Source organism: Canis aureus, chromosome 5, assembly GCF_053574225.1.
Source record: "Canis aureus isolate CA01 chromosome 5, VMU_Caureus_v.1.0, whole genome shotgun sequence".
Lineage (NCBI taxonomy): Eukaryota > Metazoa > Chordata > Mammalia > Carnivora > Canidae > Canis > Canis aureus.
The window spans coordinates 30422304-30435279 of NC_135615.1; the positions used below are offsets into that span (position 1 = coordinate 30422304).

Here is a 12976-nt window from a genome sequence, read left to right on the forward strand (position 1 = left end):
AGCCATGCAGTCGAGACCACCCCCCCTCCCTCAGACAAAGGACATGGCCCCAGAAGAGCGCCAGGGCCTAACAGGTGGAAAGAAGGGCAGGTGGGCTGCAGGAGCGTGGTGGAAGCTAGGCCCGGGTCACCGGGAGAGGGCCCTCGGGGCAGAGGCCTGGCATCTGCCTCTAGGAGGCAGGGGGCAGCAGGCAGCTCTCGTGGGTCGGGGCTCTGGGGACTGTTGGGAGCCCTGGGACTGCCCCCGCCTGTACCTGGAGGGCTCCTGCCGCCTGCGGAGATATGGGGAGGGGTGGGGGATGGCGCCTTCCTCCATAGAAGTGTAAGGACTCTCCTCCCAACGTGGCTCAAGTAGACCACACACTCCGGCCCCTGGAATCTCAGTTCCAGAACATGGGCTGGGCAGCTTGGACACGGGTGCCACTGGCTGGCGGGTGGGGACGGGGACAACCCCGGCGAGGAAGCCAGGCAGGGACAGGCAAGTATTACTAAAGCTCTTCCTGTTCTAACAAAAGCAACCGTAGCTGGAAGTCCCACCCCCTGTGAAGCTGACCAGTCTCAAAACCCCCTTAAAAAAAAAAAAAGTGTTCCCATCAGCTGGGGACAGATGGCAGCTGCCACTGCCCAGCGGCGGGCTCTCTGTCCAACCTCAATCCACCCCACAAAGAAAGGAAACCCAATCTGGGAAGGTGCTCTTTCCCATCCCGAGTGTCTCCAGCAAGTCGGTGCAAAGGGGGCAGGGTTAAGGGGAGGGCGGAAGCCGGGGACACAGACACGCAGGGGTCCAGGGATGGCGCCGGCCGGCTCCCCTGCCGTGCGGGACCGGGGACATCTGCAGAGAAGAGCCTCGTGGGAAGCACCGGGCTACGCAAGCCCGTGCTCAGCCCCACCCAGCCCGGGCCGCCCCCCGCCACAAGGACACCACGCGGCGTCTGTGGCCGGGGGGCCTCCCCAGGGGGCACCTGGCAGCCTGCACCCCGCCACTCGTGGGGGCTCCCGCCGCACCTGCCGGCCCGAGCCCGCCCGCACACCTCTCACGCCCAGGGCTTGGAGCGCCCGCGGATGATGACAGATGCAACAATGACACTGGGGACTGCAGGCACAGGCCACGTCACATCACTCACTCATGGTGCCCTGGCTCAGGCCATGTGGAGGGAAACGGGGAAACGAGGAAACGAGAGAGAGGACCTCCAGACAATGGTGCGGCTCTTGGAAGACACGTGTTCTCCGGCACGGGGTGTATGAGTCACAGACTTGACAATGGCCAGTCTTCACACAGACCGAGATGCCCTGGCAGGCTGAGATGCCATGACTCGGGGAGATGTGGGGGGGACAGGGAGGGGCATGCACCGAGCCATTTACCTTTCCAAGGTTAGTAGGGAGAAAACTTTGAGAAAATGTGACAAACAGTTCGTCTTTCAAGCATAGTGGGGGGGAAGGGAAGAGCATGTCAGAAAAGAACAGAAAACAGCTTTAGTAGGAGCTTCTTTCTCGTGTGCGTTTGAAACTTCAAAATCGAGGCCGCCCGATGGCCAGCCGGCCCCAGAGCACGGGCGCCACCCTGGGGGAGGACTGCAGGGCGCTGCGCCCAGCCCGGGTGTGCTCAGGCCACACCCCGGAGAGCCCCAGGGGTCCCCCCGGTCCCCAGTCCTGGCGCTCTTGCTGCTCCTGAGAAGACACCCCACCGGGCCCGTGCAGAGGAATGGGGAGGAGGGATCAAAGTGCAGCGGGAGCCAAACCCCAGCACCCCAGGCACCGCAGCAAAGCAGGGGGCGCGGACTCTCCTACACTAACGGCTCCTGCCCGCCCCGCGCTCTCTGTGCCGGGTATCCTAAGCGCTGCACCTGCAGCGTCACCACCAAAACGCCTCGTAACGTTACCGTCTCCGTCTTGCAGATGAGAAAACAGAAGAGCCTGGAATGGCAGGACCTCGCCCAGAATTCCAAAGACAGAGGGTCAGATAGGAAAACCAAGATCCAAACCCGGCTCGGTTTGAATGGAGGCGTAAAACCGGGGGCCTGCAGTCTCAGACACGGGCTCACCCTTCCAGGCTGGGCTGGATGCCGGGACCCCGGAGTGGAATGCAGGGTGTGATGGGTCCAGAGGGTACATTTTTTGCTGACCTGGAGGGATTCTAGCCAAAGGCATTAGGAGCCATGGAGAAGGGGCAAGTTCAACCTTAGAAGGTCGGGGGTGGGACACCTGGATGGCTCAGCGGTTGGGCATCTGCCTTCAGCTCAGGGCCTGATCCTGGCAGGATTGAGTCCCACATCAGGACCCCTGCAGGGAGCCTGCTTCTCCCTCCACCTGTGTCTCTGCCTCTTTCTGTGTGTCTCTCATGAATCAATAAATAAAATCTTTTTTTTTTTTAAAGATTTTATTTATTCATAGAGACAGAGGGAGAGAGGGGCAGAGACACAGGCAGAGGGAGAAGCAGGCTCCATACAGGAAGCCTGATGTGGGACTCGATCCCAGGTCTTCAGGATCACACCTGGCTGCAGGCGGCACTAAACCGCTGCGCCACCAGAGCTGCCCAATAAATAAAATCTTAAAAAAAAAAGAAGGTGGGCGAGATGCCCAAGGGGGACCCTCCTCCCAGCAGGAAGCTCTCTTTCCTGGCAACACCAGGCCATAAGACTCAAAAAGAAGAGGATATGCACAGATGCAAAAGTAGAAGGCTCCAAATCCAAAGGCTGATTTTCACGGCAGGGGATCTCCTGCTCTAGAAGCACTCGGTGTGCAACGCCTGGGTTCCAGGAGGAACCAGACATAGGACAGTCTGTCTTTAAAGACTGAATTTAACGGACAGGCCCCCGGTAAGTAAACACAGCCTAGGCGCAGAGGACAGCTGCAAGGGAGAAGCTGCAAGAGCTGAAAGGAGCACCCAACAGCTCTGGCCAGTGCCCCACGGGCCGCAGACGTCAGGTGCCCGGGGCCAGGGGTAGGTGAGAGCACCCGGACTGTGCCCAGACTATGCCAGCAGAGGGAAAGTGGTCGGCCTTCAGGAGAAGGAGACCCGGGTGTGCTACTGACTAGCTGGACGGCCACAGGCAAGTGCCTGACTCTGGGTCATCTGGTAAAAAGGGCCAGAACTGCCCCCCACGGACCTCCTGGGGTATTTTAAGGCCCAAAGACACGGGCTATATGCAAACAAGCCGCATCGCAAAATAGATTCCGCTGCAGGTGGGGGCCCCTGATCCAAGCACGATGAAACAACCGTTTTCCAAGAACAAGCCACACTTTTAAGCCCCCAGGCTGAGCTCACCGAGTCACCCGACTGGCAAAAGGGAGAATGGGCAGATAATGCCCTGAGCGGCCGGGGCAGGTGGGTGTATCATGGTGGCTGTTAATGGAACTCCAGGATGGAAGGCCTCAGGGCTCCTTCCTTGGTGGGGGCCACAGGAGCCCTGGAGACACCGAATTATCTAGCAGCTGCTCCAGCTGACGGTTAGCCAGAGACGCCTTGCAGAACGCCAGCAAAGGACATGGGAAACCAACGGGTCTGATTCAAATGCTGCACCCAATCCTGAACGTGACCATCACGGCTAAGCAGGTGCTGGTACAGGACAACCAGATCCACAGCCACGGTCCCCAAAGAGACCTCCCCAGAGTGCCGGGGTCCCGGAGCCCCGAGGGAAGCGGGTCTCTGCTGGGACAGAAGGGAGAGGCTGCAGGGCTGCAGCCCCCACCCCCACCCCCCAGAGTCTGTCCTCCTGTCTTGCAAACTAGGCCCTGAGTTACTTTTCCTTTCAACATGAAAGGCCTCTCCCCGCGGAGGCACAGACCCTCAAAGACGATGCATCCGATGCATCGGGCGTAAGGCATCGTCGACTGGCACCAAATTCTGACTCCGAGGGAAAAAGTAGACTCAGGTCTAGCCATGCCCTACAGCAAGTCCAAACAGTCACCAGGACCCCAAGGTGCGGGCAAGGAAGGAGCCAGCCGTGGCCAGTGGCGGCAGCAGGACGCACTGAGGGTAGCTGGGCCACATAGCTTCTTGGCTCCTTTTCTAAATATTCATGAGTCCCCTTCCCCCTCCCGCATGGCCATCTCCCTCTGTCAGATTTGACAGGAACTGTCCTCATCCTCCACATTTTATCAGGCAGGAGGCCACACTGGCAAGCAAGGAGAAACAGGTGCGAGTAGCAAAATTATTCAGAGAAAAATACTTACAAACAGGCTTTCCCTAGCAAAGGCTGCAGAGAGAAAAAGTGGAGAGAGAGAAGTGAGTAGAGGGACAGGGTACAGGCCCCGCATCACTTGAAACCAGGACATCCTCTGCTGGGATGAGGCCCCGTGGACCCTCCCCGCCCAGCACCACCCAATGGCTTCCAGACTTCCTGAGGATTCGGGTGGACCACCCCCAAGGGCTGTCCTGTCAGAGTCGGGGGAGCCCCAGCCGCACGTCCTCCGTGACCTTGCAGACGCAGTCCCAGCCCAGGCCAGTCCGGCCTCGGAGTGTCTGTGACAGCAGCCTCTCAACTTCCAACTGTGCCCGCACAGCAAACGCCAAATGTCACCCACAAACCACTTCAGTCCTCGGTTTTCACGCAAAGACACGATAAGATCCCACAGCTGGCGCAGTGGTGGACACCGATGTGTCAGAGGCTCAGCACAAACTGCCCCGCATGACCCGCCTTTTGCAGGAGGTACCATCTCTCCCTGCCCCCAACCCACAGATGGGAAAACTGAGGCCTGAAGAGGTTCGGTGGCCTGTCTGAGGCTGCCCGGCACTGTTCCCCACGACCCAAGTCCAGACACCACCAGATTTAAACATGCCTCCAAATGCGGGTTTGTGGGCCCCGGCACTGAGCTCCTACATCCAATTTGAGATTCAGCCTCTGGCTTATTATCTGCGAAGGGCCCGGACACGGTGGGTGGAGGTGAGGGGAGATCTGGAGGTGGCCCCCAAATTTGTGCCCGGGAAACTCCTAGATCTCACGTAGTGGCAAAGATTCCTAGTGGCCACTGAGAAAGACAATTGCTGCTCTTCTGAAAATAAATCCTAGCGCCCAACAGCCAATATCTTGCAGCTTTTCATCTTCACAGCAAACGGCACAAGGGAAAGCTAGCTGGGGTTTTTGCCTTTTGAGGTCTTTACTACGTGGCGTGAGGTGGCACCCGTGTCACGTGAGAAGGCGGCTCTACCCCGGCTCTGGAGGAAGACACGCTTTTCCCTACGACAGGGAATGTGCACGGGGGCACGTGAGGCAGATACTCGGCCATCGGCCTGGGACAGAAGAGGCGTCCTCAGGCCACGCGTGGCCGGTGACCCAGAGCTGAATGAAGGGAGGCTTGTCGACTAGGGCTTGGTCTTCGATTTCGTGTGACAACAGAGCATTCGGGAATGAGAGTGGGGTGCAGATGCTCGGGAATTTCTTCTGCTCTGCCCAGTTCTGCCCCATGGAGACCAGCTCCTCAGAAAGCGGCCGGCGAGGAAGGACCCCAGGGTGCACGACCTCGGGGGGACACCCCCACGCTCCCCCGCTCTGCCCCCCGCCACCTCCCACACACGCAGGCCTGGGTTTGCGGCCCCCGCGGCCCCCCGGGCGCTCTCCTCCCGACCCACAGTGACTGTGAGAGAGGAAAGGGGTCAACGCACTTGTCCGGGCAGCTGCGTGGGCACCTCCGGGGGCAGGCAGTTGGGCAGGGCAGCGGAGGTGGAAGCCACATGCTCCTCAAAGCTGTTGATGCGAGGCTTTTTGGTGGGCTCGGGGCTGGCTAGTGGGGTGACACTATTGCGTCTCATGAGCGGGTTAGGTGCCTTCTTTGCATCCTAAGCGAGACAAAGACAAAAGAGAGAAGGCGACAGTTACGAGGAGTGGGGCGGTAAATAAGCCAAAAACAAAAACACCAAAAAAAAAAAAAAAAAAAAAAACCCAACACCAAACAAAACATGTTTCTCTGCTTCTGGATTTTACAGACTCAAGACTGAGCGCGGTGACTGGCCCCGGGACCTCGGGGCTGCCATTTGGTGCGGATTCCCTGGTCGGCACAAACGAGGGATGACGTGCTGAACCCCTTTTCGGGAACATTCCAAGACGCCCACTTGGACAAACGCGACGCTCGCAAAGCAGGGGAGGGCAGAGCAGCAGGACCAGCTGTGCAGACAGCCGTCCCATGACGGCAGCTAACGAGGTCGAGGTCGGAGGAGGGGACCCGGCTGCCAGCCTCCAAGAGTGCCGAGAACGGGGAAAGGGGACCTGAGCGGAGGGGACAGCGGGAGGGGGAGGGGGCGGTGCTGGGCTCTCCTCGCCCGTCGCGAGCCAGCAGGTGTACAGTGGCTCCTGCTCCCCATCACGACACCTGACACCCCGGCTTAGGGCCAGAAACGTGAGCTTCAACCCCTGCCAAGGAGACCAAAGAGGCAGAAAACCTGAGGTTTGCAGAACGGCAAGCCAGGGCCGAACGAGAGCCTTCCCAGCAAGTAACAATCCAACTGGAACCTGGGGAACCCGGGCCCGTCCCCAGGCCTGTGCCCCTACAGCCTGCAGCCCCGCGGCCTGCGTGGAGGTCTAACTGTCTCCCTCGAGGCGCTGCCCCAGCTCCGCACAGTGTCCACGGGCCATCGGAGCCCAGCGGAGGCCCCGGCCCACGGCAGGAGTCAGGCAGGGCGTCTGGCCCTCACCCCCACCCACGGCCGGGAGCGGGGCCAACACAGGGCCGAGGCTGGCCGTCCTCCTTTCCCTATGGCCAACCAGCCAGCCAACCACTGGTGGAAGCTGGGATCTTCAAGCCAGAATCTTGTGGCCACGCTTGGGAATGGGGAGGCAGGTGTCCTGCTCAGACGGGACGGTCGCCGTGGTGTGAGAGCAAGGGTCAGCGGGCGACGGATGCGCTGCGGTCTGACGGCTGGTATACAGCAAGCCCGCCGTTCCCTCCCAACCACGCCTGGGCAGCGCGCTGCTTGGCCCCTGGGGGCTCCGGCCAGGCTGCCCCCCAAGTGCAAGGCCTCCCCAGGGGAAATCGGATATGACCAGGCCTAGGGTCTCCTGATGGAGCCTTCCACATCCAGCCTCCCTCGAGTCCCTACTTCCCGAACCACAGCATCTGGCCAGCCCCGGCTCCTTTCCATGGTTTTCGTCTTCCTGCTAATTCTGCGCCTCCACCCATCCTGTTTGCACCAATAACTCTGGAACCCGAAGAAAGGAGACTTAGCTGCCCCAGAGGAACAGACAGCAGCTGTGCTACGGTCAAGCTTGCAGGAGCGGAATGCATCTTCTGCTCTGATACCCACTTGAGTCGAAATGGGGGAGGAAAATAGGGAAAATAAGAAAAAGAAGATGCAAGGAAGCCACATAGAAAGACACGGCAGGAATGCATGGATGGAAAGGCAGGCGGGCAGGGGAGGGTCGAGACCGGCCAACTCCACACACGCTTCTCCAGCGAGAACCCGCTGGAAGACACAGGCGCACGGTTACAGGCAACACAATGTGGGGACCTCCCGAGGGCTCGCAGCCACCGGCCCTGTCACTCCACAGAGTCCCTCTGGGAACGGAGGACAGGATGGACGGAGGACAAGGTGGGGATGCTGGAGGGCCGGGGGCACCGGGCTCGCACTCACCTCTGACCTCTCCCGGTGCGTGCTCACGGACTCCACATTCAGGTAGATGGACTCTACACGGCAGCCTGGGGGAGGGTGGGGACAGAGGTTGGCTTCGGCTCCAGGGGACAGGCCACTTCTAGCCCCAGAGACGCCAGGAGCCACCGTCCCGGGGGGTGGGAAGGGTGCAGGGTGTGACAGGAGCTGAGCCGAGGTACTCACCGTAAGCGACAGGGGTCAGCTTGAGGACCGTGTGAAGGGGGCATTTCAGATAAGGCATCTCCTCTGAAAAGAAAAGAAAGGGCCTCACGGTGAGACAGGAGCCTCGAGGATGGACACCTGCAGGTCCCCAGGGACAGCTCCTTCCGTGGTGGTGGTGGTGGTGGCGGCACCCTTGGGGTCCGGGCCGAGCAGGAGCATCTCTGCCTCCCCCCACCCCACACACAGGCCTCTCCTGCTCAAGGCAGGTGGCCCTAGAAGCAACATCCAGCCAAACGAACAGAATTAAAACCAACCCCAAAAACACCCTCACACATTAGAATTTACAAAAAAAGAAAAAAAAAAAAAGGTGGGGGGGTCATTTCTCAATTCCCCAAACAGTTTAGGTATGAGCCCTGGGTAGACACAGGTTTAAATTTCAAGTCTCGTGAGAGTTTTCTGGGTGCTTTGTTCTTTACAGGTGGGCTGAAGGGAAGAGCGGCCCCCCCCAGGCCCCCCGACCCAGGGCCCCTGAGCCCCTGAGATGTGAACAGCTGAGGACTCTCGGGGCCATTTCACGAAGCCAGCAGGTCCACTGTGCATCAGACTGAGCATCACAGGGTGCTCTGCAGACCATCCCGAGGGTGGCCAGGAAGCCCTGGGCCGGGAAGGCCTCTCTGCAAGCCGCCAGCCTGCGTGCTCTGGTGGGCAAGGCCTGGTTTGCAGCAACCCCAAACTCAAAGACCAGTTCCCTCCTCCGTTTTGGGGAGCCCAACTGGCTCCTAATCCCCTACCCAACCACCAAGAGGAAGCTTCAGTAGCCAGCAGCACCTGCACTCTTGTCCAGGAAGTAGGCCAAGAGGCAACGCAGGACAGCCTGATGGCAGATGACCAGCACATTCTCCTGGCGCTCCAGCTCCATGATCACCGGCTCCAGGCGCTGGACCAGGTCCTGGTAGGACTGCAAGACAGGGACGGGGACGCTGGGTTTGGGCAGAGGCACAGGCAGGCAGGGTGGGGGCTCTGCTAGCCCAGCACGCCCCTCCTATCGTTAGAAACCAGGGCACAGGGGCGCCCGGGTGGCTCAGTGGTCGAGCACCTGCCTTGGGCTCAGGTCATGACCCCAGGGTCCTGGGATCGAGTCTCACATCGGGCTCCCCACAGGGAGCCTCCTTCTCCCTCTGCCTGTGTCTCTGCCTATTTCTCTGTCTCACTCATGAATAAAATCTTTAAAAAAAGAAAAACAAGAGGATGTGGGATCATTCATCAACAGCCGGTGGCAGTTTCAGGGGTGCAGCCCTCATAGGCACTGGGGGACCCCCCTCAACCAGCTTCCTAGGCAAGAGGCACTGTCCCCATGCTGGTGAGGATGTGGAGAAGCAATCCTCCAAGAGTTGCACAGAGCATCCTCTCTCCCACTACCGCATCCTGATCCTCTGCACGGGGGAGGGAGGGGACGACGACCCGACACAGGTTTACAACGTGGACCTTGAACGTGTTAACTCGGTGAAAGAGGCCAGACACAGAAGACCACGTGCTGTACGACCCCATGCCCATGAAACGTCCAGAATCGGCCACTCCACAGAGACACAAACAGTCCGTGGTCACCAGGGCCGGGGCTAGGCAGTCACAGGCTGGGGTTTCTTTTGGAGTGATAGAATGTTCTAGAATTAGCGGCGATGGTTACACGGTATCCCGAGTATACTAAACACTGCCGAACCATATACTTCAAGATGGCAAGTTTTATATTATGTGCATTTCCTCTTAATAAAATAAAGAAATTGAGGAAGAAAGGGGCAGGCCCATGGCTCTTAAGACCACCGAGGCTCCCACGCACGCCACTCCCTCTGGGGTCCCCCCTCTTTCTCTTACTAATCAGGCTCCAGGAACGAGGGCCAGAGCCTCAGAGGAGGTCAGCACCCTGAGCGCGAGCAAGACGGAGACGGAGACAGCCTGCAGACGGTGGCGAGGAGCCAGCAGATGTCACCTGGTGGCCTGCACGGACCCCCCAGAGTGCCACCCACACTCCAGCGCTCACTTGGCCAGATGGGGCTACGCGTGCCCTCAGTTCGATTCGTGCCCACAGCCTGCGGACCAATGTCACGTCTGCCGTCTGGTCTGCAGCCGAGGGAATGACCGCCCGTGACTTCAGTACGAACTCCTCAGAGGAGCACGCCTCCCGCTGTTGCTCACGGGGGAAAATACAACTGTGCTTCTCTGGGGCCCTTTACAAGGTTCAGTCCAGGAAGCCTCGAGTCAGGGGTGAGTGTGCCCGGAACAAGCGTCCGAAGGCGCTGGGGGAGGCGGGATACAAGAGCCCGTCCTGCCCACTCCGCCTCCCCAGGTCCATGCCCGGCCTAGACACACGCGGCCACACCTGTGCACGTACCTCCCCGGTGGGGTAGCGGTAGTAGTACTTGTCCTGCTCCCGCAGCGCGTACTCCTCGGGGTAGGTGGCCCTGATCTCCTCGTAGGTCATCTCCTCGCAGACGCCCTGGCAGGAACACGGGCGTCACCGCCAGCCGGCCCACACGGCAGGGGCTCTCACTTTGAGCAGATGGGGAGGGGAGAAGCCTCCGAGCCCTCTGGCTCCAGTCTCCCGCCTCCCACAGCCAAGGCCGGGGGTGGGGCCCACCCCCGACCACCCCGCACTGCACTCACAGCATCAATCTCGTTGAGCGCCTTCCACTGCTCGTAGGGGAGACGAAGGGCCTCTGCCGTCTGGATGGTGCTTTTCAGCTGGCTGGTCCACACCTTGAGGTCCTTCAGGTTCTGCTCCTCCACGAATTTGCTCAGGGCGTTCGCGAACTGGGAGGGCACGGGACAAGAGGGACACGCAGACTGGGCTCAGGCTCCTGCACCCACCCTGCGCCCCCCGGAGAAGTGGCGCAGGCCTGTCCCACGCCACGTCAGGAACGTTACTCTGCCATCCTCAGAAGAGTGAGGAGCAGCCCCTGCAGGGACATGCACCCCCAAAGCCCTGGAGACCCCCCCCAACCCCACACACATGCAGGGACTCCCTGCACTCCCCCCTACCTTCCTGCCTCTGCTGGACAGACCCGAGTCCCCTCCGATCTTCCCCTGGAGGTTGTGCTCGCTCTCCCCGTGCCGACACAGGTAGATGGTGCGGGGCTGCACGTGGATGTTCATCAGGTAGTACACGATGCGGCTCTGAATGTGGTCCTGAACTCTGTTCACCAGGAACCGCCGGCCCACATCAATCACCTTGATCAAGGAGAGGTCCCTGCACGGGAGGGCGGCCAGTTGAGCGGCAGCCCCTGGGCCCACACCCCCCGGGGGCCCCCAGGCTGAGCGCACACACTCAGCCCCACCAGAACCACCACGTCGGACGTCTGGCCGAGAGCCCCGTGAGGGCACAGACTGTGTGTGTTTGCTCAGAGACTGAGAAGAAGGGTGCAGGGCATGCTGGAAAGGCCGCTGCCTCCCAGACGGGGAGAAGAGCAAAGCAAGGGGACAGAACAGGACAGAAAGGACACAGGGACACCTGGGTGGCATCTGCCTTTGGCCCAGGCCGTGATCCCAGGGTCTCGGGATCGAGTCCCACACATCAGGCTCCCCGCAGGGAGCCTGCTTCTCCCTCTGCCTGTGTCTCTGCCTCTGGCTCTCTCATGAATAAATAAAATCTTTTTTTTTTTTTTTTTTTAAGATTTTACTTATTTATTCATGAGAGAGAGAGAGAGACCAGAGGCAGAGACAGGTAGAGGGAGAAGCAGGCTCCCTGCGGGGAGCCCAATGTGGGACTCGATCCCGGGACCCCAGGGATCACGGCCTGGGCCGAAGGCAGGCGCTAAACCACTGAGTCATCCGGGGATCCCCAATAAATAAAATCTTTAAAAAATCAAAAAAAAAAAAAAAAAAACAGAAAGGAAGCAACAGGAGCAAGACGGTGCTCAGCACGCACTTTCCACACCTCGACTCAGCACCTGAGACATTTACACTGAACACAGGCGATCAAGGACTTCTTTTAAAGACATTTTAAAAGGTAGTTTTTGAGAGTATTCAGGAGCAAGTGCTTTCACGTGGACAGCAAGAAAACACTAACGCAGGGGATTGGGCAATGGTCCCCTCTTAGGAATGAATTACCTGTCACATTTGTCGGGGTCGAGGGGCTGGTAGCTGGCTTCATAGCAACTGATTCTCTTCATGAAGTCGTCCATAGCTTCTGCTGAATTGCAATCTTTGTAATCCGGGCTGGAGATTTTGACTTCCTGCAACACCACAAAAAGGCAGCTGATGAATCACGCTGTGCAAGGCTTTCTGCTTAGACGAAGCGGGATTTGGGGCTTGCAAACAGGGAAAGCACAGACCAGCTCAGAATAATGATGATCCTACCCGGCATTTAAGAGGAAAAAAAAGGGGGAAAAAAAAAAAAAACCACCGGGGATTGAGTCATAGTCTGATGATTACATGGGGAAAGCACCCAAGGGACACAGAGGATCCCTGCCTGGAGGGATGGAAACAGAAAACCCACAGGATTCTAACGAACACATCTGAATAGGCCACGTTTGGGGATCAACCCAGTGGCCAGGACGCCACCGGACCGCCACCCTCAATCCCAGCTCTGGATAGGCACCCATGACGTTCCGCGCGTGGACAGTAGGTGGCCCGCTCGCAAAGGTGCACTCGGGGGTGCCAGCGGTGCTCTGCCCTGCGCGCCAGGCGGGACTCTTCCTCCCACCTGCCCTAGACGGGCAGCGCATGCTTGCAACCCGGCCCCGGTCAGAGCTTCTCCCCCTGGACCACACGCCTCGGGCCTTCCTCAGGTTTGCTCCCACACAAAAGAGGTCAAGGAGGAAGGACCCCCAGACCTGCTGCCGTCTCCTGTAAGTGAGTGACATGTCTGAGAAACAGGGCAGGTTTTAGGGACACTCAGGATTTGTTCCTGCGTGTGCTCTCTCCAACAAGCCGTGAGACAGGCGGACACTCTCCAAAACCCCGAGTCCGCGGGGAGTTAGGGGTCCACGACATAGGGCCTCTGCCTGGGAAGACGCGGACCTTCTGCCGTCCGGGGAGGTGACCACTGCGCGGAGACGGGAGCGCGCTGAACGCCGCAGCGCGGAACGCTCGCACGGGTCAGACGGCAAATCTGGTCTCGTGTGTATTTATCGGGCCGCGATGAAAAGCGATCTAAGTGGCCAAATCCCTCTCTCCCTGGCACGGCCACCACAAAGAGCGCAGCGGGAAGGCCTAAGCTCCAAAGCTGCTCCAGGGCTTA

At 59.4% G+C, this 12976-nt stretch overlaps 1 protein-coding gene across 11 annotated transcripts in view; it reads right to left on the reverse strand.

Moving 5' to 3' along the window:
- PFKFB3 (6-phosphofructo-2-kinase/fructose-2,6-biphosphatase 3) overlaps positions 1-12976 on the reverse strand; it is a 144332-nt gene that overhangs the window by 71490 nt on the left and 59866 nt on the right. For 9 of the 11 annotated variants that reach the window (XR_013379534.1, XR_013379535.1, XR_013379536.1 and 6 more), the window contains exons 7-14: positions 11845-11969; positions 10777-10984; positions 10402-10548; positions 10130-10234; positions 8572-8701; positions 7765-7827; positions 7564-7628; positions 5602-5775 (exon numbers count right to left, since the gene is read on the reverse strand). Coding sequence is in view for 3 of the 11 variants with exons in the window: in XM_077897298.1 (XP_077753424.1) it covers positions 5602-5775; positions 7564-7628; positions 7765-7827; positions 8572-8701; positions 10130-10234; positions 10402-10548; positions 10777-10984; positions 11845-11969 (1017 nt within the window). In the remaining 8 variants the exon portion in view is untranslated. Of the gene's footprint in view, positions 1-1361; positions 1415-4172; positions 4196-5601; positions 5776-7563; positions 7629-7764; positions 7828-8571; positions 8702-10129; positions 10235-10401; positions 10549-10776; positions 10985-11844; positions 11970-12976 lie in introns of all 11 variants that reach the window. The other 2 variants (XM_077897296.1, XM_077897299.1) reach the window with 2 other exon arrangements.